The sequence below is a fragment of the Nomascus leucogenys genome, chromosome 25 (assembly GCF_006542625.1).
Source record: "Nomascus leucogenys isolate Asia chromosome 25, Asia_NLE_v1, whole genome shotgun sequence".
Classification (NCBI taxonomy): domain Eukaryota; kingdom Metazoa; phylum Chordata; class Mammalia; order Primates; family Hylobatidae; genus Nomascus; species Nomascus leucogenys.
In genome coordinates this window covers 4,441,827-4,466,418 of record NC_044405.1, presented here as the reverse complement: position 1 = coordinate 4,466,418, position 24,592 = coordinate 4,441,827, and the positions used below count along the sequence as shown (strand labels likewise).

The window sequence follows — 24,592 nt, the reverse complement described above, 5'->3', positions numbered from 1 at the left end:
GAGGGGACTGCTGGGAGGAGTAAACGTGAAATCAGGGAGACCAGTTAGGACCATAGCTGAAGAAGCTGAGGAAGTGGCTGGATCTCTTTAGTAAGTTCTTATGGTTAGAGTCATCTGCATTTATTAATGATCACAGATATGGAGTAAGGAAAAGAGAATGGAGTGAGTGTCGATATAATTTACTGAGACGAGGAAAGCAGGAAGAAATTGGATTGGAAAGAGATTGAGAGTTCTGATTTTTTATATATTAAGCTTGGGACTATCTATTAGACATCCAAGTTGGTATCAGCCAATGACGTCAGCCTAGGGACATACAAATCTAGACAAATTTAGAAGTTTTCAGTATATTGTCGGTATTTAAAATAATGACTTGGATAAGATTATGTATGAAGCCAGTGTAGATATAAAAGAGAAGGCCGAAGGCAGACCCCTGGGATATTCTAAAATTTAGAGTTTAAGATGAACAAAAAAGACCTGGGGGAAGAAAAAGACTGAGGAAGAACAGAGAGTGAAATGAAAGGAAAATCACAAGTGCATGGTGAATCCTGGAAGTCAAGTGAAGAAAAGAGTTCAAAGATGATTCCTTAAGTTTCAGGAATAATCTACCAAGTAAAATTATGCTCAGAAGCGTTTGGCCTATTTCTGGTTTCCTGTACTTAATTCTGTTTCTTACACTTACACAAATAAGCATATACCCATATTTTAAAAACAGATTTCTACTTAAATAAAAATATTCACATATATGAAACTCTTGTCCTTACTTATGAAAAGGAAAAAAAATTAAACATATTCTTGTTGTCTACCCTCCTTTTATAATAAAACCACCTTTTGCACCTGTTAGCTTTTCACTTTTGAGTTTCATGGCAGACACATGGCCTTTCATAAACAACTCTTTTCTTTTAACTAGGGTAATTGTAATGATCATTACATGAGAATCACCTTGCTAAAACTTGGCCAGTGTTATTTCATTTAATCTGGCTTCTTTGTACTTTCAGAATTGCCCGATGTTCTTGAAAACTTTCTTATTCTCTGGCAACAACACTGTATTTCAGAAGCATTCTAATTTTCAGTTGCCTTAAATATTAGAATTGGCTAGCCATCTAGGAATCCTCGTTATATTCAGAGGAGAATAAAAACAGAGACCAAAAATGCTGTGCTGGGTGTAAACATCAGTGTTGGTATGGTGCAAAGTTGTTGAGGTTGCTGTTGTGCCACCTTTAGTAATAGTAAAACAGGAAAAAGGTTTTAATTTACAGTTTTGGATTCCCATTGGTTTTCTTTTCCTTTCAGCCTATTGTGATGCTCTGTCATAGTTGTCTTACCATATTGGCTTTCTACTGCACTGAAATTCCCACTTACAAATGGACATCCTGGTGCCTAGAGTGGTGAAGTTATTTTCACATCAGCACATAGCCACATACATCTGGGGTACCACTAGTTCATCTTATCTGGTACTGCTTCTGCATCTCAGGAAATGGGAAAAAAGCATCTTTTTTCAAAGAAGCATCTTTGGGGTTACAGAGACCAGGAGTGTATGTTTTTCTGCCCTCTCCAACCTGCTGTGCTTCTCTTTCTCTTGCTACTGTGATAAATGTCTTGCTTGTGCAGGACAGATGGTGAAATGCAGCAAAAATTCAGCCAACTTCTGTTTTTTTTTTTTGGGGGGGGGCGGGGGTGGAGGCAGAGTTTCGCTCTTGTCACCCAGGCTGGAGTGCAATGGCACAATTTTGGCTCCCTGGAACCTCTGCCTCCGGGGTTCAAGCAATTCTCCTGCCCCAGCCTCCCGAGTAGCTGGGATTACAGACATGCACCACCACGCCTGGCTAATTTTTGTATTTTTAGTAGAGATGGGGTTTCACTGTGTTGGCCAGGCCAGTCTCAAACTCCTGACCTCAGGTGATCCACCTGACTCAGCCTCCCAAAGTAAATTCAGCCAATTTCTATCTAAAGATGCCCTATCTTTGCCATCTTTATCCTCTACTAGATTGGGGATTTCCTGTTCAAGGTGGTTCTCACCTTCTCCTATGCCTATCTATGTTCTGTCCTGTAGCTCTTCCTTCCTTTACTAGAAAGGAGATGCTTTGAGACCAGGTTTTAAAAACATAAAAAGTCCCATCTCTTCATCTAAAATGATTTTTCTGAAGGCTGTCTTCCCCTACCCCTCAGATTTGGGTATATAAAAAAGCTAGGAAGGTTTCTGCATTGCTCAATATCCCAACAAACAGTGATTACAAACTACAGATTGTTGAGTGCCACTCCAACTTTCCAAATCAGAATTTCTGGAAATGAAAACTAGAAATCTAAAGTTTTAGAAACTTCCTCAAGTGGCTCATAGAACTTAAGAACTATTGGCTGTAAGCTCTGTATTCTCTAGTCATTTTCCACTGAGGAAAACTCTAAAATTACTGCCAGATGGAGTAGTACCGGTGGTGCTCGTGCTAGTGTTGGTTTTGTGGTGGGGAAGTTAAGTGCATGACAGAAAGGTTTGTGGAGCAACGTTTCTCTTTGAAAGAAAGACGTAAATGATACATGGTGGCGGAACTTTTCCTATCCATGGTGCTGCTCATAGACACTGAAGCAATAAAAACAGGAAACAGAGGCTATTTTCTATGTGGCACAATAAACAATTTTGGAAATTATCAAGAATGTGTCAGATTAATATTGTTGTAAATTGTATTAAATTAGATGAGTAGCTTGAAGCGTGTATATTTAATCTGCACAGTTCCTGGTTCATATATTGGTTTTCTACTCAAGTCCTTAAAATGATGAAAGGAAATGTTGATTACTAAACTATGTATTACCTACAAGCTCTCTCATATCAGTAAGTATGTTGGTTAGTTCTCAGATAAAGTATAGTATTTACAAAAGAGAAGAATTTGGGAGTTAAATGCTCTTTCTCTGAAATACCTTAATTTAACATTTATTTAAATCTATAGCAAATAAACTGCATACACCTCTCTGAACTTCTATATGAAAAATTCTGAAGATAAAATATGTAGAAAACATCTGAGGAGACAATCGTATAATTTTTAATAATGACGTCCTCTGTTAACTCCAACTTACATACAATGATCTCATACACTGAGCAAATGTTAATAGTTAATGCATTAATATAGCTAAAAATGTTAATAGTTAATGCATTAATATAGCTAATATTATTTATAGAGATAATTTATATACATACACTATAAATTATAAATGCTATTATAATATATTGGTTATATGAATATAACAGAAAATATGATGTGTAAATAAATTTAATAAAATGCCAAATACAAAACACACAGTATAGTAATTGTAAGATTAATTTTTTGTAAATATTAAGTGAATGTGTGAGGTAAATGTTGAGTAAAAAAAATCATACAATTTTTAAAATAAAGTAACTACTTGTTACCTGTCAGTCTTAACAGGCAGGCTACTCAAGTGAGAACTGACCATTTCAACTTTAGGAAATATACTTAACATGTGATAGAGAAAGAAGTTCAGAAATAGAACACCAGGGAAGAGATGTGGCTCTGTTCACTCTCCCTACATAGGCTAAAGTAAAGTAGACACGGGAATCCCAGGGTACAGTGAAAGTGGGGTGCTGTCCGAAATTATCAAGATGCCAAGCATGGCTGAAGTACAGATTCCTCTGACCTGGAGAAGAGAAAGCAAGAAGCCCTCTTGTCAAGCCTCTACAGCACCACAATGACCTCCTGGCCCAGTCTCTAAGCCACTTAAGGAGACTCCACCAACCACTAGTGGCAGAGACAACTTCCCCTACCTGGGCCCAGGGAAAGCAACAGCAGAGCTTAGCTCTCCCTCTTGCCCCCCCACATCTCCAGTCCTTCCTTCTAGTTCTCAATCCCTCCCACGGCACCCCACTCAGGGCTGTATGAGGCACCCCAGTCACTGGTGTGGTAAGTGCAGGCTCTAAAGTCGGACAGTGCCAATTAAAGTCACCTCCTACCATTTAGATAATCAGTGCCTAGTTTGTTCTGATTGTAAAATTATGATGAGGATTAAATGAAGAGATACGAAAGTTCTTGGTATTGCACTTGGCACCAAGTAGTATTTTGCTGCTACAGAGCGCTTAGGTGTATTTCTTCAAGTTTTAATGCAATGTGGTTGTCAGTGGATGCTTTACTGAATGTGTGGATGCTCATTGGCTTTACTGATGACTGCTACCTGACCAAACATAGTAATTTGGTAAGTAAAACAAAGTGATAGATAGATAGATAGATGTAAGTAACTTCATGCCCTTTATACATCTGTAAGTGACTTGGACTTTAATATTTAAATACCACATTAAACAAGGCATTTGCGACTGTTAAGAATTCAATCAATAGCTCTGCCTAGGATTGCAACCATTGAATTTTACCTTCATTGTGAATATGGCTTAACTGGCTTAATTCCAGCTGATAATTCCTTTGTGTGAAGAAATCACAGGCCAATAGCACATTTAAAACTCCTTGCACACTTTCAAATTATAATATAGTACCCAATATAATCTGTTCTACAACACAAGTGTTATCCTTTACCAATTATTATAGATGCCCAACATTGTATATGGAGATTATTCAAGTTTATATGTTAGCTTATAAAAATTATAATAAGGCATACTGTTTACTTTAACTATATGTGAATTCAATGACCCTCTAAATGGGAAATGCATCTGAACTTCCTTCCGTTATAGTACAGTTGCTGCAGTTGTCTGAAAAAGCCCTGAACAGGGACACAATTTCCACAGTGAAATGTGACCTAAGGCAGAGGTTCTCCAACCTAGCCATATATTATATATATTAGCACAAATTTGGAGATTTAATTTTAAAAGTATTTTTTAAATTGTCTGGTGGACTATTCCAGACCCACTACATTAGAATCGGGGGAGGAGGGGAAGTAGGTGTCAGCATTATTTAAAAGCACCCCACGAGATCGCAATGTACAACCACAGTTGAGAACTACGGTCTAGAACTAGAGCTCAGCATATGACTTAAGAGGAGTGAAACAGAGAGATTAGCACTAATTAGGGCTTTCTTTATGTTGTGATCAGAAAAATAAAAATTTGAGGAATATTTTTAAAGGATGATTCTTCAGAGAAATTAAAGAACATTTCAGGATGGAAACATATTCTGAAATGTCATGATGAAGATCTACTAGAAAGGAACTGCTTTGGATGGAGAGTGTCTCATATTTCTTCATTACACTTTTCAGGAGAAATTTAGAGCCATCCAAGTGGACAGCAATCCTAGGCCTGCATATGACATCAAATCTGACCTCTCCTCAAACAGTCTCTCGATTGATAGATCAAATTGTCATAAACCCTCATTACAATAGGCGCAGAAAGGACAACGACATTACCATGATGCATCTGGAATTTAAAGTGAATTACACAGGTAAAAAAAATCACTCTTAGTCATCTTATCTGCCAAAATTAATTCAAAATTAGATTTCAAATATTATCAATGTCAATGCATTAATTCATAAAAGTTAGATAATTTGTTACATAAATCATTAGAACTTAAATGGGATTAGGGAGTAGAGAGAAATATATTAAATTTCTTTCATCAGTATGTTTAAATTCAACTTTCTGGAAAGAACCAGTAGAATAAAACTCTCTGAGCCCTGTATAACAGTAAACTCAAAGGAGAAGCTGAGATAAATAGATGATGTTATTATGCATGCCCTCTCTATTTTTCATGTAAAACAAAGGTAGGTTCATCTACCAAAAAGCAGAGTAAGACATAAACTGAGAGAAGAACATATGTTCTGTGGGAAAAGTGAGCAAGAATTAAGTTATTCATAGGAGGAAGTTTGGTTTTTTGTGTTTTTTTTTTTTTTTTTGAGATGGAGTCTTGTTCTGTTGCCCAGACTGGAGTGCAGTGGCGTGATCTTGGCTCACTGCAACCTCTGCCTACCAGGTTAAAGCGATTCTCCTGTCTCAGCCTCCCAGGTAGATGGGACTACAGGTGCATGCCATGATGCCTGGCTAATATTTTTTCTTGTATTTTTGGTAGAGACAGGGTTTCACCATGTTGGCCAAGATGATCTCAATCTCTTGACCTCATGATCCACCCGCCTTGGCCTCCCAAAGTGCTGGGATTACAGGTGTGAGCCACTGCACCTGGCCTTCCTAGGATGAAGTTTTTAATGGAGATGTGATAATATTATCTGAGTGGCAAATGAAGGACTTCCTCCAAATGCCTGGAAAATGTGCAAGAAATCCCCTGATAAAGTGAACTTTATCATGAAGGGTTCTGCTCAATTCTGACTTTTATTCCTAAGTCTTTTTCAGTGCCCGGTTAGGAGAAAGTGCTGCCATCTCTGTGTTTTCATGGGGTTTGATTTAAACATGCATTATAGCACTTATCAAAAGCAGACTATTGCTACGGTTAGTTGTATATCCCTGTCCTTAAGGATAAGCACTGTGCCTTATTCATTTTTGTGTCTGCCCTAGGTCTTACATGCAGTGGGTGCTTAAGAGTGCCAGTTGGCTTGTAAATTGATGCAAGAATGGCTTTCAAAGTCGGTGACCAATGTCAATGCTTCCATAATTGCCCTGTAAAACAATCTCCTAAAAGCTTTTTTAACATGGTGATAATTGGGGAAAATAGAAAAGCCTCAGAACATTTGCCCAAGTTTCTATTAATTGATGCTTAAGGGGTGGAGCCAAGATGGCCGAATAGGAATCGCTCCCATCTACAGCTCCCAGCCTGAGCGACACAGAAGACGGGTGATTTCTGCATTTCTGTTTGAGGTACCGGTTTCATCTCACTAGGGAGTGCCAAACAGTGGGTGCAGGACAGTTGGTGAAGCGCACTGTGCGCGAGCGGAAGCAGGGCGAGGCATTGCCTCACTCGGGAAGCACAAGGGGTCAGGGAGTTCCCTTTCTTAGTCAAAGAAAGGGGTAACAGACGACACCTGGAATATCGGGTCAGTCCCACCCTAATACTGCACTTTTCCAACGGGCCTGGAAAATGGGACACTAAGAGATTGTGTCCCACATCTGGCTTGGAGGGTCCTATGCCCACGGAGTCTCGCTGATTGCTAGCACAGCAGTCTGAGATCAAGCTGCAAGGCGGCAGCGAGGCTGGGGGAGGGGTGCCCGACATTGCCTGGGCTTGCTTAGGTAAACAAAGCAGCCAGGAAGCTCGAACTGGGTGGAGCCCACCACAGCTCAAGGAGGCCTGCCTGCCTCTGTAGGCTCCACCTCTGGGGGCAGGGCACAGACACACAAAAAGTCAGCAGGAACCTCCACAGACTTAAATGTCCCTGTCTGACTGACAGCTTTGAAGAGAGTAGTGGTTCTCCCAGCACGCAGCTGGAGATCTGAGAACAGACAGACTGCCTCCTAAAGTGGGTCCCTCACCCCTGAGCAGCCTAACTGGGAGGCACCCCCCCCAGTAGGGACAGACTGACACTTCACTTGACCAGGTACTCCTCTGAGACAAAACTTCCAGAGGAACTATCAGACAGCTGAATTTGTGGTCTCATGAAAATCCGCTGTTCTGCAGCCACTGCTGCTGACACCCAGCCAAACAGGGTCTGGAGTGGACCTCTAGTAAACTCCACCAGACCTGCAGCTGAGGGTCCTGTCTGGTAGAAGGAAAACTAACAAACAGGAAGGACATCCACATCAAAAACCCATCTGTACATCACCATCATCAAAGACCAAAAGTAGATAAAACCACAAAGATGGGGAAAAAACAGAGCAGAAAAACTGGAAACTCTAAAAAGCAGAGCACCTCTCCTCCTCCAAAGGAATGCAGTTCCTCACCAGCAACGGAACAAAGCTGGATGGAGGATGACTTTGACGAGTTGAGAGAAGAAGGCTTCAGATGATCAAACTACTCTGAGCTACGGGAGGAAATTCAAAACAATAGCAAAGAAGTTAAAAACTTTGAAAAAAAATTAGAAGAATGGATAACTAGAATAACCAATGGAGAGAAGGGCGTAAAGGAGCTGATGGAGCTGAAAGCCAAGTTTCGAGAACTACGCGAAGATTGCAGAAGCCTCAGTAGCAGATGCGATCAACTGGAAGAAAGGGTATCAGGGATGGAAGATGAAATGAATGAAATGAAGCAAGAAGGGAAGTTTAGAGAAAAAAGAATAAAAAGAAATGAACAAAGCCTCCAAGAAATTTGGGACTATGTGAAAAGACCAAACCTACGTCTGATTGGTGTACCTGAAAATGACGGGGAGAATGGAACCAAGTTGGAAAACACTCTGCAAGATATTATCCAGGAGAACTTCCCCAATCTAGCAAGGCAGGCCAACATTCAGATTCAGGAAATACAGAGAACGCCACAAAGATATTCCTCAAGAAGAGCAACTCCAAGACACATAATTGTCAGATGCATCAAAGTGGAAATGAAGGAAAAAATGTTAAGGGCAGCCAGAGAGAAAGGTCGGGTTACCCACAAAGGGAAGCCCATCAGACTAACAGCTGATCTCTCAGCAGAAACTCTACAAGCCAGAAGAGAGAGGGGGCTGATATTCAACATTCTTAAAGAAAAGAATTTTCAACCCAGAATTTCATATCCAGCCAAACTAAGCTTCATAAGTGAAGGAGAAATAAAATACTTTACAGACAAGCAAATGCTGAGTGATTTTGTCACCACCAGGCCTGCCCTAAAAGAGCTCCTGAAGGAAGCACTAAACATGGAAAGGAACAACCGGTACCAGCCACTGCAAAAACATGCCAAATTGTAAAGACCATCGAGGCTAAGAAGAAACTGCATCAACTAATGAGCAAAATAACCAACTAACATCATAATGACAGGATCAGATTCACACATAACAATATTAACTTTAAATGTAAATGGGCTAAATGCTCCAATTAAAAGACACAGACTGGCAAACTGGATAAGGAGTCAGGACCCATCAGTGTGCTGTATTCAGGAAAGCCATCTCATGTGCAGAGACACACATAGACTCAAAATAAAGGGATGGAGGAAGATCTATCAAGCAAATGGAAACAAAAAAAGGCAGGGGTTGCAATCCTAGTCTCTGATAAAATAGACTTTAAACCAACAAAGATCAAAAGAGACAAAGAAGGCCATTACATAATGGTAAAGGGATCAATTAAACAAGAAGAGCTAACTATCCTAAATATATATGCACCCAACACAGGAGCACCCAGATTCATAAAGCAAGTCCTGAGTGACCTACAAAGGGACTTAAACTCCCACACAATAATAATGGGAGATTTTAACACCCCACTGTCAACATTAGACAGATCAATGAGACAGAAAGTTAACAAGGATATCCAGGAATTGAACTCAGCTCTGCACAAAGTGGACCTAATAGACATCTACAGAACTCTCCACCCCAAATCAACAGAATATACATTTTTTTCAGCACCACACCACACCTATTCCAAAATTGACCACATAGTTGGAAGTAAAGCTCTCCTCAGCAAATGTAAAAGAACAGAAATTATAACAAACTGTCTCTCAGACCACAGTACAATCAAACTGGAACTCAGGATTAAGAAACTCACTCAAAACCGCTCACCTACATGGAAACTGAACAACCTGCTCCTGAATGACTATTGGGTACATAATGAAATGAAGGCAGAAATAAAGATGTTCTTTGAAACCAAGGAGAACAAAGACACAACATACCAGAATCTCTGGGACACATTCAAAGCAGTGTGTAGAGGGAAATTTATAGCACTAAATGCCCACATGAGAAAGCAGGAAAGATCCAAAATTGATACCCTAACATCACAATTAAAAGAACTAGAAAAGCAAGAGCAAACACATTCAAAAGCTAGCAGAAGGCTAGAAATAACTAAAATCAGAGCAGAACTGAAGGAAATAGAGACACAAAAAACCCTTCAAAAAATTAATGAATCCAGGAGCTGGTTTTTTGAAAAGATCAACAAAATTGATAGACCGCTAGCAAGACTAATAAAGAAGAAAAGAGAGAACAATCAAATAGATGCAATAAAAAACGAAAAAGGGGATATCACCACCGATCCCACAGAAATACAATCTACCATCAGAGAATACTACAAATACCTCTATGCAAATAAACTAGAAAATCTAGAAGAAATGGATAAATTCCTCAACAAATACACCCTCCCAAGACTAAACCAGGAAGAAGTTGAATCTCTGAATAGACCAATAACAGGTTCTGAAATTGTGGCAATAATCAATAGCTTACCAACCAAAAAGAGTCCAGGACCTGATGGATTCACAGCCGAAATCTACCAGAGGTACAAGGAGGAACTGGTACCATTCCTTCTGAAACTATTCCAATCGATAGAAAAAGAGGGAATCCTCCCTAACACATTTTATGAAGCCAGCATCGTCCTGATACCAAAGCCTGGCAGAGACATAACCAAAAAAGAGAATTTCAGACCAATATCCTTGATGAACATTGATGCAAATATCCTCAATAAAATACTGGCAAACCGAATCCAGCAGCACATCAAAAAGCTTATACACCATGATCAAGTGGGCTTCATCCCTGGGATGCAAGGCTGGTTCAACATATGCAAATCAATAAATGTAATCCAGCATATAAACAGAACCAAAGACAAAAACCACATGATTATCTCAATAGATGCAGAAAAGGCCTTTGACAAAATTCAACAACCCTTCATGCTAAAAACTCTCAATAAATTAGGTACTGATGGGATGTATCTCAAAATAATAAGAGCTATCTATGACAAACCCACAGCCAATATCATACTGAATGGGCAAAAACTGGAAGCATTCCCTCTGAAAACTGGCACAAGACAGGGATGCCCTCTCTCACCACTCCTATTCAACATAGTGCTGGAAGTTCTGGCCAGAGCAATCAGGCAGGAGAAGGAAATAAAGGGTATTCAATTAGGAAAAGAGGAAGTCAAATTGTCCCTGTTTGCAGATGACATGATTGTATATCTAGAAAACCCCATTGTCTCAGCACAAAATCTCCTTAAGCTGATTAGCAACTTCAGCAAAGTCTCAGGATACAAAATCAATGTACAAAAATCACAAGCATTCTTGTACACCAATCACAGACAGAGAGCCAAATCATGAGTGAACTCCCATTCACAATTGCTTCAAAGAGAATAAAATACCTAGGAATCCAACTTACAAGGGATGTGAAGGACCTCTTCAAGGAGAACTACAAACCACTGCTCAATGAAATAAAAGAGGATACAAACAAATGGAAGAACATTCCATGCTCATGGGTTGGAAGAATCAATATCGTGAAAATGGCCATACTGCCCAAGGTAATTTATAGATTCAATGCCATCCCCATCAAGCTACCAATGACTTTCTTCACAGAATTGGAAAAAACTACTTTAAAGTTCATATGGAACCAAAAAAGAGCCCGCATCGCCAAGTCAATCCTAAGCCAAAAGAACAGAGCTGGAGGCATCACGCTAACTGACCTCAAACTATACTACAAGGCTACAGTAACCAAAACAGCATGGTACTGGTACCACAACAAAGACATAGATCAATGGAACAGAACAGAGCCCTCAGAAATGATGCCGCATATCTACAACTATCTGATCTTTGACAAACCTGACAAAAACAAGAAATGGGGAAAGGATTCCCTATTTAATAAATGGTGCTGGGAAAACTGGCTAGCCATATGTAGAAAGCTGAAACTGGATCCCTTCCTTACACCTTATACAAAAATTAATTCAAGATGGATTAAAGACTTAAATGTTAGACCTAAAACCATTAAAATCCTACAAGAAAACCTAGGCAATACCATTCAGGACATAGGCGTGGGCAAGGACTTCATGTCTAAACACCAAAAGCAATGGCAACAAAAGCCAAAATTGACAAATGGGATCTCATTAAACTAAAGAGCTTCTGCACAGCAAAAGAAACTACCATCAGAGTGAACAGGCAACCTACAGAATGGGAGAAAATTTTTGCAACCTACTCATCTGACAAAGGGCTAATATCCAGAATCTACAATGAACTCAAACAAATTTACAAGAAAAAAACAAACAACCCTATCAAAAAGTGGGCAAAGGACATGAACAGACACTTCTCAAAAGAAGACATTTATGCAGCCAAAAAACACATGAAGAAATGCTCATCATCACTGGCCATCAGAGAAATGCAAATCAAAACCACAGTGAGATACCATCTCACACCAGTTAGAATGGCCATCATTAAAACATCAGGAAACAACAGGTGCTGGAGAGGATGTGGAGAAATAGGAACACTTTTACACTGTTGGTGGGACTGTAAACTAGTTCAACCATTGTGGAAGTCAGTGTGGCGATTCCTCAGGGATCTAGAACTAGAAATACCATTTGACCCCGCCATCCCATTTCTGGGTATATACCCAAAGGACTATAAATCATGCTGCTGTAAAGACACATGCACACGTATGTTTATTGCGGCACTATTCACAATAGCAAAGAGTTGGAACCAACCCAAATGTCCAACAATGATAGACTGGATTAAGAAAATATGGCACATATACACCATGGAATACTATGCAGCCATAAAAAATGATGAGTTCATGTCCTTTGTAGGGACGTGGATGAAACTGGAAAACATCATTCTCAGTAAACTATGGCAAGTACAAAAAACCAAACACCGCGTGTTCTCACTCATAGGTGGGAATTGAACAATGAGAACTCATGGACACAGGAAGGGGAACATCACACTCCGGGGACTGTTGTGGGGTTGGGGGTGGGGGGAGGGATAGCATTAGGAGATATACCTAATGCTAAATGATGAGTTAATGGGTGCAGGAAATCACATGGCACATGGATACATATGTAACAAACCTGCACATTGTGCACATGTACCCTAAAACTTAAAGTATAATAATAAAAATAAAAATTTAAAAAAAAAATGATGCTGAAAATCATCCTTACCATAATTTTCAGAGAACTGGCACCACTTTCTATTGAGTACCACAATTTTATTTAAAAATAAAATATAAATGATTACCTCTGAACTAAGACAATTTTTACACTATAAAAGAGTAATGAGGGCCAGGCGCAGTGGCTCACGCCTGTAATCCCAGCACTTTGGGAGGCCGAGGCGGGCGAATCACGAGGTCAGGAGATCGAGACCACGGTGAAACGCCATCTCTACTAAAAATACAAAAAATTAGCCGGGCGTGGTGGCGGGCGCCTGTAGTCCCAGCTACTCGGAGAGGGTGAGGCAGGAGAATGGCGTGAACCCGGGAGGCGGAGCTTGCAGTGAGCGGAGATTGCGCCACTGCACTCCAGCCTGGGTGACAGAGCAAGACTCCATCTCAAAAAAAATACAAAAAATTAGCCAGGCATGGTGGCGGGTGCCTGTAGTCCCAGTTACTCGGGAGGCTGAGGCAGGAGAATGGCATGAACCTGAGAGGCGGAGCTTGCAGTGAGCCACTGCACTCCAGCCCGGGCGACAGAGTAAGACTCTGTCTCAAAAAAAAAAAAAAAAAAAAAAAAAGTAATGAGGAGACTAGTAAAAGACCCTAAAAGGCCACCAGTGGTAGCTGATCTATTGTCAAAAAGTGCTGCTCTGAAATGCCTATTTCCCCTCAGACCGATGTCTAAAATTTTTACAGGTAGGATAAAACAAAAATACGTGTTTTTTAGGTTAAATATTGAGAATGATTGATTTTTAAAGCTTGTTAGAAATGCTTGTAAATCTGTTCTTTTTCTTTGATTGTTCATTTTGCTGTTTGTTTTTCCAGATTACATACAACCTATTTGTTTACCAGAAGAAAATCAAGTTTTTCCTCCAGGAAGAAATTGTTCAATTGCTGGTTGGGGGACGGTTGTATATCAAGGTAAATTATCAGACTCAAAAGAAAAAAAAAAAAAAGCCTTACTGGTGAAAAACAGACTATCATAATACCCTGTGAATACTTTCAACATCTTTGCAAATCTTATATAACAATTTTTTCAGTATCTCCTAAAAGTACTGTCAAGTATGTATATATATATTTAGAGTTGTATATCTGTAGAGCTTTCAAAGATATACTTGTAGAGTTTGTATATGTGTAGAATTTTGTTTGTTTTTGAGACGGAGTCTCGCAATGTTGCCCAGGCTGTAGTGCAGTGACACCATCTCGGCTCACTGCAAACTCCGCCTCCCGGGTTCACGCCATTCTCCTGCCTCAGCCTCCTGAGTAGCTGGGACTACAGGCGCCCGCCACCATGCCTGGCTAATTTTTCTTTGTATTTTTAGTAGAGACAGGGTTTCACCATGTTGGCCAGAATGGTCTCGATCTCCTGACCTCGTGATCTGCCTGCCTCAGCCTCCGAAAGTGCTGGGATTATAGTCGTGAGCCACGGCGCCCAGCCTATATATTTGTAGAGTTTTTAAAAATTTCTTTGGATTGCATAGAAGATATTATAAAACTATATTCTTTTGAGGGAAAATTCAAGTGTCTCCCAACCTCACTATCTAGTTTTAGTGTTATAAACACTGATAAACTTAAAAAAACTCATTAAAATGAATATAAACTAGGGTTACAAAAATTTATTTTTGTAAAGCACAGGATAAAGTCTCATCAAAAGCCAAATTATTACCTGTCACATTTTCCAAACTAATAAAACTATATTTATAATGTGAAGGCCTCACACTCACATTGAACATGCTAATTCTGCTTACTGACAAGAGAGCTCAGAGTTGACATGAATCTTACATTGTATACATCAGTTGATACACCATTCACCCCCAGCATCAACTGCATGTTTTCCAAACACGAAAATCATACATATTAAAAATAATCAACTTTTTTTTTTTTTTGAAAAGTATTCTTGTACTTCATACCCTCTAAATGTAACCACAAGGCTCATTGGCTATGGAATTTCTAATAGGAGTGCCCTATCTGGGACAGAGTTTTAACCACTCATAAATAATAAAGCACCAGAAAAGGCTCTACAGTCTGATAAGAGGACCTGGTCCCTGCAGTCACAATAAATTATAGCCATGATGTTTAAAAGTCCTAAATGTATTTAAGATGATAAATGCAGAAAATCTTGTGGAAAGGTAGAGGGTCTCAGAATCAAAGTACTCACGTTTAAAATGTCCTTACCTATTATAAGAGAAAGCACAAAGTTCTAAGTCAAATGCTTTTCTGATAACTCCCACAAAAGTTCTTCACAGCGATGACACTGTATTGCTGAAAATGCCTCATGTCTGCTGTCCATCAAGTATATTGAAGTCAAAGACTGTATATTCATATATTTCTTCCTCTTGAAAAATATTATGATTTATTAAACTTGAAATTTAAACAGTAAAAATGATTCCTAGATAGATATTTTCTCTTTTCAGACTTCAAGCTAAAAGACATTTTATGACCACAATGTAGGCTCTTCAAAAACAAATTAACCAATAACAAAATTTGAAACTCTTTATTTCATAGGAAATTTTTTTTTGTTTTTTGGATTTTTTTTAAAGCTGAGTAAATGGGGCTTACGTTTACTTATTTTTACTAAAGATATATGTCTGATTGACTTAAGAAAGTCTCTACGAGTGGTATGGAGCCAGGAAATAAACTGTATCTGAGATCAATTTCATTTAGGAATAAACAGCTAGATCATGTTTAAATATTTCTTGAGTGATGGTAAGTTTCACATATTTTATGAACTTGGCTTTATGACTTCCATCTACTTAATTTCATAAAATCCCAGTTTTCCGGCCAGGCGCGGTGGCTCACGCCTGTAACCCCAACACTTTGGGAGGCCGAGGCGGGCAGATCACCTGAGGTCAGGAGTTCGAGACCAGCCTGGCCAACATGGTGAAACCCCGTCTCTACTTAAAATACAAAAAAAAAAAATTAGCCAGGCGTGGTGGTACACACCTGTAATCCCAGCTACTCGGGAGGCTGAGGCAGGATAATCACTTCAAGCCAGGAGGCGGAGGTTGCAGTAAACCGAGATTGCGCCATTGCACTCCAGCCTGGAGGACAAGAGTTAGGCTTCGTCTCAAAAAAAAAAAAAAAAAATCCCAGTTTTCAATCTTTTGAGTATATTATACTAATTAATTAGCTAGGCAAACTATGAACATATTGTTCACTAGGAAGAAATGAGGTGATACTAGTTGGTTAAATCAAGGCAATCAGTAAACAGACACTGCTCCAATGTTCCTTTACCAAACAGTTTTATCATCTACCAAACAAATTTTAATTCATTGACAAGTGGCAGAGGTGGCCTTGGTTTTTATTATAAAATTAAAGTCTGCCAAGCCATCCTTGATCCTCATAGAATGGATAACAGTGAGATGCCAAATTTTCTCCTCCATTTTAATCTCTCCAATTCATTTTCTTAACTTATAGTCCATTGTCAAACTTGAAAAGTTATCTAGTAATGTTTACTCCATGTTCACTGCCATGCTGGTACCTTGAAATTGGTCATTGTGGAAGTGTTTACATCAGTAAAATGAGAAGAAGGCCCATAGGGCTTTCATTTTTCTGGAGAGACAATTGATTGATATACATTTACCAACGCACTACTGAGTCATATATGTCTGTTTTGCATCTAAATGACACACACACACGTGCACGTGTGCACGAACACACTTTTTTTGCTTCCTTCATCTTTTTAGTGCATGAATTAAATTTAGCTGGAAATGAGGTCACATAAATTTTTGCAGCATCAATGGCTGTCAAATGTACTAACTTCTCTTCAATGTTATGCCTCTCTTGAGGAACCAAATAGAAATGCTAATTATTAGAAAGTGCTTACCATGTACCTTTTCTGGGGCACTAGACACCTGCTTGATTCACGCCTCTCTCGGGATTAGTATTTCAGCAAACAGAGATTCGTTCTTCTAGTGGATGAATCATTTTGTAAAAAGCAGGCAAGCACACTCTGCTTTATTTTTTTTTTTAAATGCCTCCTTTCTCTTCACCTGGGTATGGATGACAAGCTGATTGCCCCTAGACCAGGGCATAGTTCATCTGAGCTTTGTCCTCTGCTCAATGTGCACCTGCTCACTCACACAGCACCACAAAGAAGCTGAATGCTATTACACAGAAGCGAGCACCTCCTCAGGTGCCAAATGAAAAGCACCTCTGGATTTCTGAGCCATTGCTAATTTCCATGAATGAAACACTTTGTGTTGATGAGCGTTTTCCCCCATGAGCAATCCTGTAACTGTTTAAAATCACTGAAGATGCCCAAAGACCATCTAGTCTAATCCATCGCTCCTACTAGCCCTTCAGTAAAAAAGAGCTTTCCTGTTATCCATTTGGCAAAATCCACAGATGGGCTTTATTATGTGCTTTAGTGTGCAAGGTTTAGTATTTAGTTCCATTATATAGACACACAGTACTCGATAATGAGAGTGAAATGTTGGAATAAATAAGACTGATGGTAGTTCATTCAAGGGTGCATGTTGATCACTTCCGAATGGCTGGCTGCATTCTCCACTTTGAGCAGGTACTACTGCAAACATATTGCAAGAAGCCGATGTTCCTCTTCTATCAAATGAGAAATGCCAACAGCAGATGCCAGAATATAACATTACTGAAAATATGATATGTGCAGGCTATGAAGAAGGAGGAATAGATTCTTGTCAGGTAAAGATGTAAAACTGCTCACTGTACATTTTCAGAAAGCACTGGTGTTATAGTTATTTCATTGCTTAACAATAATTTTGGAGTAAAGAAAAAATCAAGCTTCTTTTATTTCTCTTCTTTTACAAAACTGTTACTTTTTGCCTATTTGCGTAATCCTCTAGGGTAGACCTGAGCATTGGAAACAAAAATTATTTTTTGAGAAAATAGGTTACAAATCAGATGTCTTTGGAGACTAGACATAATACTTGAATGTGTGAGGCAGCCAGCTGAAACGAGCAGTGGGCCTGGGTTGAGCCAGAAAGTGTGCACCTTCTCTAAAAGCATTTCTTTTCCAATTTCCAGTATGTTAAACCCCATGCAAACTTAAACAAACAAACAAAAACAGGGCCTGAGGGCCAGTTTAGTCTATGGGCCTCTAAATTTCAACCCTGAATTTAGAATATCATCCAGGCATGCAGCAACCTGAAGTAATTTCTTGATGAAAACCTGCATAGCTCGTTAGAGTCAATTTACAGCTAACCAAAGGGGAAGTAAATAACTTAATAGACTGGCATAACTGGTTTTTATATTATCGTTTATACTTTATATTAGGAATGTAGTAACTTGAACTTGCTGTAGTGCTAATGTCAATATTGCAATAAATTTGAAGTGTCAATAGCTCTTGACCTGTGTGACCATTAGGAAAAAAACTCTTACCCACATAGTAACTTCACTGAAATATCTTGCCACCTAAGAATAATGTTCCTGTCTATTAGCTCCATGAAATCCAAGTACACACAATAAATAAAAAGGGAAGTTCTGCTAGATTTTAGAATTGTAATTAATTTTTAGGTCCAGCATGGGGTAGTCATGAAGAGCGTGGATTCTACGTTCAGAATACTCTTGTTTGATCCTGGCTGTAACACTTATTGGTGAGACTTTGGGCAAGTGACTTAGGGTTTATGGAGAGGTTTAAATGAGATAACCCATGTAAGGCATCAAGCAATTATTAAAAAATGTAAACAGTTTTTATTATGAAACTTAGTAAATAAATTTTCTGGCATATTTTCTATATTTGAAAATTAATAACATATCAATGCTTTAATGTCTGCTGGATTAAACCTGCTAGCATTACTGACCAAACGAATAATTACTAAATGAAGAAAGAGCAGTTTATGTCATAGGAAAATGGTTTCACTGTGTTAAAGTGTAGCAACTTATTTTATATATTAACACATATATGTCATACTACCAATACATGACAAGCCATATAAATTGACGCTTATTCAGATCATCTGTATATAAGTCCTCTAGTTAAATCAATGTATTTAGTTGTGTTAAACTTCCAGCTTAGTTTTACATTTATTCTGCTTTGGTAAATGCTTGCAAATTCAAGACAAATAGGATGGCTTTTGTCTTGTTTAAAATTTATCTCCGGGTCTTATACTTCTTTTTTAGAATGAAAAGTGTGTTAAAGGTAAGATATATTGCCACTTAGAAGGAGATCTATAGAATTCTTGTGCAGGAGGGAAATCAGCTGGACAACTTCAATTACAGCTAATGGGGATTGTGTGGCAGGCACCTCACACACTAGGCAGAAAATATGACGGCTGATGCTATTGATTTTAGGGTTACATTAAGTCATTAACTCAGGCCAGGTCTCTGAAATCTTACAGTTAGCTCTGATTCTACACAGTCTAAGCATGTTATTCCTTGGTAAGTAAGAAGTCTCCCACATAAGGTAATACCTTGTATAATAAAATGTTATCATAATTGAGTAATTAATACACTAGATTGTCACATGATTTTCTTTGTTCAACTTTAATACTATGTTTTATAACAGGATTAACTGATTAAATAAGTGCATTCTTTAAAATTGTGAACACGTTATTACTGATACATTATTTGAGTAAGTTCTTTGAAGCATCATTTTTTAGCCTTACAATGGCAAAGAATGTGCCTTATTAGTCATCCACAACTTCTGACTTACCAAAGGCTTGCCGTTTAGTGGTAGTAGTTTAGATTTAAAGGCAACACCAATGGCTGGAGAATATCTTCTCTACCTAAAATTCAGTGACTGACAGTCTACCCACCATTCCAAGCCATATTCTATTCCAATGGCTTTCAATGCGTGGCCTCCAGGCCAGCAGCACCACCTGAGAACCTGCTAGAAATGCAAATTCTCAGGTCTCATCACGTATCTGCTGAATCAGAAACTATGAGGGTGGGGCCAGCTATGTGTGTTTGTCACATCTTCCAGGAGATTCTGATGCACACTAAAGTATGAGAAGTATTGTTCTCAACAAAAATGGTCACCAACCCTTGCACTCAGACACTCAAAGAAGGTACTGATTTTTATTTTTACTTATAGCATCTCACTAGAAACATAAATTTAAGGTTAATACTTTATGTTCTGTAAATTCATGTATTTTTTTAAGTATTTATTTATGTATGTATGTATTTATTATTTATTTATTTATTTTTGAGTCAGAGTTTTGCTCTTATTGCCCAGGCTGGAGTGCAGTGGCATGATCTCCACTCACTGCAACCTCCACCTGCCAGATTCAAGTGATTCTCCTGCCTCAGCCTCCCGAGTAGCTGGGATTACAGGCACCCATCACCACACCTGGCTAATTTTTTGTATTTTTAGTAAAGACTGGGTTTCACCATGTTGGCCAGGCTGACCTCGAACTCCTGACCTCAGGTGATACACCCGTCTCGGCCTCCCAAAGTGCTGAGATCACAGGTGTGAGCCACCACGCCAGGCCCCATGCATATTTTTCAAGTACTCATATATCTCCCAGACAGTGGAAGAATGAAATATTAACACCTTCACTGAACGAATCAGAAAATTAAGGAAAGGCAACAAACACATGAAAAAAAACTCAACAACACTGATCATTAGAGAAATGCAAATCAAAACCACAATGAGATACCATCTCATGCCAGTCAGAATGGGGATTTTTAAAAAGTCAAGGAACAATGGATGTTGGCAAGATTGTGAAGAACTAGGAACACTTTTACACTGTTGGTGGGAATGTAAATTAATTCAACCATTGTGGAAGACAGTGTGGCAATTCCTCAAGGATCTAGAACCAGAAATACCATTTGACCCAGCAATCCCATTACTGGGTATATACCCAAAGGAATATAAATCATTGTACTGTAAAGACATACGCACACCTATATTTATTGCAGCACTATTTACAATAGCAAAGACTTGGAACCAACCCAAATGTCCAACAATGATAGACTGAATAAAGAAAATGTGGCACATATACACCATGGGATATTATGCAGCCATAAAAGGGAATGAGATCATGTCCTTTGCAGGGACATGGATGAAGCTGGAAGCCATCGTCCTCAGCAAACTAACACAGGAACAGAAAACCAAACCCTGCATGTTCTCACTTATGAGTGGGAGTTGAACAATGAGAACACATGGACACAGGACAGGGAACAACACACTCCAGGGCCTGTTGGGGACTGGGGGGTGAAGGGAAGGAACTTACAGGGCGGGTCAATAGGTTCAGCAAACCACCATGGCACACGTATACCTATGTAACAAACCTGCACGTTCTGGATGTGTATCCCAGACCTTAAAGTAAAATTAAAAAAAAAAAAGAAGAAAAGAAAATTAAGGTAAGGAGAAGTTACATAACCAAACTGATGTGTTATAGTTAGATGACAGGAAGTAATGGAAACAGACTGAGGTCTCCCAGTGAGATAGACCACCCAGCCGATAGGCAACAAGTCTGCCGCAGGATCCTTGAGTAACAGCAACTGACCCAGTATGTTCTGGGTAAAATCCTTGTTCTGTCTGGATCCTCTTGTCTATTAAAAAATTAAATTATTTTAGAAGATATGTAAAAAAAAAAATGACTCCTTTTAAAAATATCCAAACAGCTGGTTTATTTTTAATAATTTCCAAGTCATATAAAATGTATTTTGAACCTTGAATGTAAACTGTTCCATAAATATTTCAGAACCTACATTACAGATTAAGGGCTTGGGATGCAGAAATAGAAATCACAGTCCCTGCTTTCAAACAGCTTGCACACATTTGTTACACTAGAATGTTGGTAACCTATGGTCGCCAATGCAATTTATGTTCCTGTGTATGGAGGGGAAAAAAGGGTGCATTGATAGACTACATTTTTTTCTTTAAATATAGGGCCCAAAGATGATAAAGGATCAGACAAAAAGTCTCTTAGGATAATTTCTAGCATTGAGCTGGGATTGAAATATTCTATTATACCAGTGATTTCAAAACACATAAAACTTTAAATGTCTTCATAAATATAAAAAAGAAATTAATTGAAAAGATTTGCCCAATTAATACAGGAAAAATACTTGTCAATTTTATGTCATTACATAATGATATTATATGTTTGTATTATCATTGCATTACACAGGAATCATATGCAAGTAAAATCTATGAAATTTACTAGGATCTGCTGTAATTAATATTCACAAAAATTAAAAATATTTCTTAGTTTGAAATCTCAGATGAAAACATGAGTAGTTATCACTAAAAATCATATCTGACTTCCTTATTTCAGTTGAAATGTTTTTCAAATCAGATGGTGTTTGTTGAGCCCCAAAAAGATAATACTACCCAAGAGAACTAAAATCTACTTCATGTGTGAGTTCCTAATAATTTTTCCAAAAAGTATATTGTGAAATAATTTATCTTTTCCACAGTGTCCTTTATGACACTTACAGCAGATCTCCTTAAATAAAATGATTGGCTTTTAATAAATATTTTGTTTGGGATGCTTTTCATAGTTGTGCTTTAAAGAACTTCTTAGTAGCCACCAAAATGCCTAATTAAAGTGGTGAAACTTTTACTAAAAAGGTGCACCATAAAAATTATAAATTATGTCTTAGTTGTTATAATTTCTCTGTCTCCTTACTGAGGTTCTCATTCCTGACTTAGAGTGAAAGTGAGAATATATGATGACTTGCAATTAAATCATATTTTTTAATTTTTATTTTTAATTTATTTGATACAAATAATTTTATATGTTTAGATCAATTGACCACATATCTATAATTTTGTTTTGCAATTCACTCTTTAGGGGGATTCAGGAGGACCGTTAATGTGCCAAGAAAACAACAGATGGTTCCTTGCTGGTGTGACCTCATTTGGATACAAGTGTGCCCTGCCTAATCGCCCTGGAGTGTATGCCAGGGTCTCAAGGTTTACTGAATGGATACAAAGTTTTCTACATTAGAGCATTTCTTAAACCAAACATGAAAGTTGCATTATTTTCCCACTCTACTCTAGAAAGCATGGAAATTGTTTAGCACAAACATTTTTAAAAAGTTACCAGAAGTTTTTATTCTTACCTATGCCAATGAAATGCTAGGGGGCCAGGGAAACAAAATTTTAAAAATAATAAAATTCACCTTAGCAATACAGAGTAACTTTAAAATACCATTAAATACATTTGTATTTCATTGTGAACAGGTATTTCTTCGCAGATCTCATTTTTAAAATTCTTAATGATTTTTATTATTTACTGTTTGTTATTTAAAGGGATGTTATTTTAAAGCATATACCATACACTTAAGAAATTTGAGCTGAATTAAAAAAAGAAAAAGAAAATAGTTTTGCCCAAAGTATGTCACTGTTGGAAATAAACTGCCATAAATTTTCTAGTTCCAGTTTAGCTTGCTATTAGCAGAATCTCAATCGTTTCTCTGTCTTTTCTATCAAAATGCATTCTTATTTCAACATATGCATAACCTTAGTATTTTCCCCACTAATAGAAACTATTTATTGTAAGCTTATGATGTCAGAGGCCTGGACTAAATTGATTTTACATTCCTCTTAAATAAGTTAATTAAAGATAAATTAACTGATATGGTCATTGTATATTAGATAAATTTTACCTATTTATTTCAAGCTAGTATTTTTAAGTCTCAAAAAAATAATCAGACATACCAAAGAAATGCACCTATTACAAATCCTGGTCTTGGTTTCTGTGTGTTACAGGAGATATTTCTAATATGTGAAAAACTTATTTAGACACAGCTGAATCGCCAGTGAGAAGGTCAAATATGTGTAATAAATGAATTTGCTTCACTTGTTTAATCTCTTGGATCATTTCCAGAATAAGTGCTGACTTCAATTTGGCTCACCACACAGAATCTTTTGATGTATTTGGGGAGAAAAAATTCATAGTTAATAAAAAACACACACATATGCACCTTCACACACATTCTTGCATGGGACAATTTAATAGAAGAGAGAGTAAGGTTAACAGGAGTTGATGAAAGGGACCAATTGTATGGCTTGGCCTTCTGGAAGAAAGGAGATTTGAACTACACCTGGAAAGAATAATTATTACAGAGGCATTGAAGAGGATACTGGGATCCACTGTGCAGGTGGAAGTCAGTTAAATAGAGAATCACGTGTTGTCATACCAAAAGACTCTCTCCCTGGGAAACAGTCAGATAAAGGGGAAAAAATGTTGTATGAAGAAGGTGTGGCCAGATGATGGATGAATGCAAATTCCTGTTAAGAAATTGTAGAATTCATTCTTTGGACAAAAATTAGGAGCCACTTGTTTTAGTCCATTTTCATCTGCTAATAAAGACATACCCAAGACTAATTTATAAAGGAAAGACATTTAATGAACTCACAGTTCCACATAGCTGGAGAGGCCTCACAATCATGGTGGAAGGCAAAGGAGGAGCAAAAGCATGTCTTACATGGAGACAGGCAAGAGCGCACATGCAGGAGAACTTCCATTTCCTTTCCACTTTCCTTATTCACCACCATGAGAATGGTACTGGGGAAACCACCCCCATGATTCAATTATCTCCACCTGGCCCCACCCTTAACACATGGGGATTATTACAATTCAAGGTGAGATGTGGGTGGGGAAACAGCCAAATCATATCACCACTGAACACATGCTTCTTTTTAACACCTTTCCAATGGTCTGATTCTAACAGGAAAGATAGACTGACCAGCAGGGTATTTCTTTTAGTACCTGAAGATTGTTCCATATTTCATCTGCATTTCAAAACATATAGCAAAAATATATTCTAAAAATGCTAACTCAACAGATACACCTTGTATTTCTTTTCATTTCCCAAAGGTTAGCTAAAATTTTAG

The 24,592-nt window shown here is 38.2% G+C and overlaps 1 protein-coding gene across 1 annotated transcript in view; it reads left to right on the top strand.

Moving 5' to 3' along the window:
* The window catches only part of TMPRSS15 (transmembrane serine protease 15), a 138,761-nt gene extending 115,207 nt beyond the window's left edge, over positions 1 to 23,554 (top strand). The window contains exons 22-25 of the mRNA XM_030806191.1: positions 5,197 to 5,378; positions 13,648 to 13,743; positions 17,345 to 17,484; positions 22,545 to 23,554. Coding sequence (XP_030662051.1) covers positions 5,197 to 5,378; positions 13,648 to 13,743; positions 17,345 to 17,484; positions 22,545 to 22,700 — 574 coding nt within the window. The 3' untranslated portion in view covers positions 22,701 to 23,554. The remainder of the gene's footprint in view (positions 1 to 5,196; positions 5,379 to 13,647; positions 13,744 to 17,344; positions 17,485 to 22,544) is intronic.
* Positions 23,555 to 24,592: the final 1,038 nt, after the last annotated feature.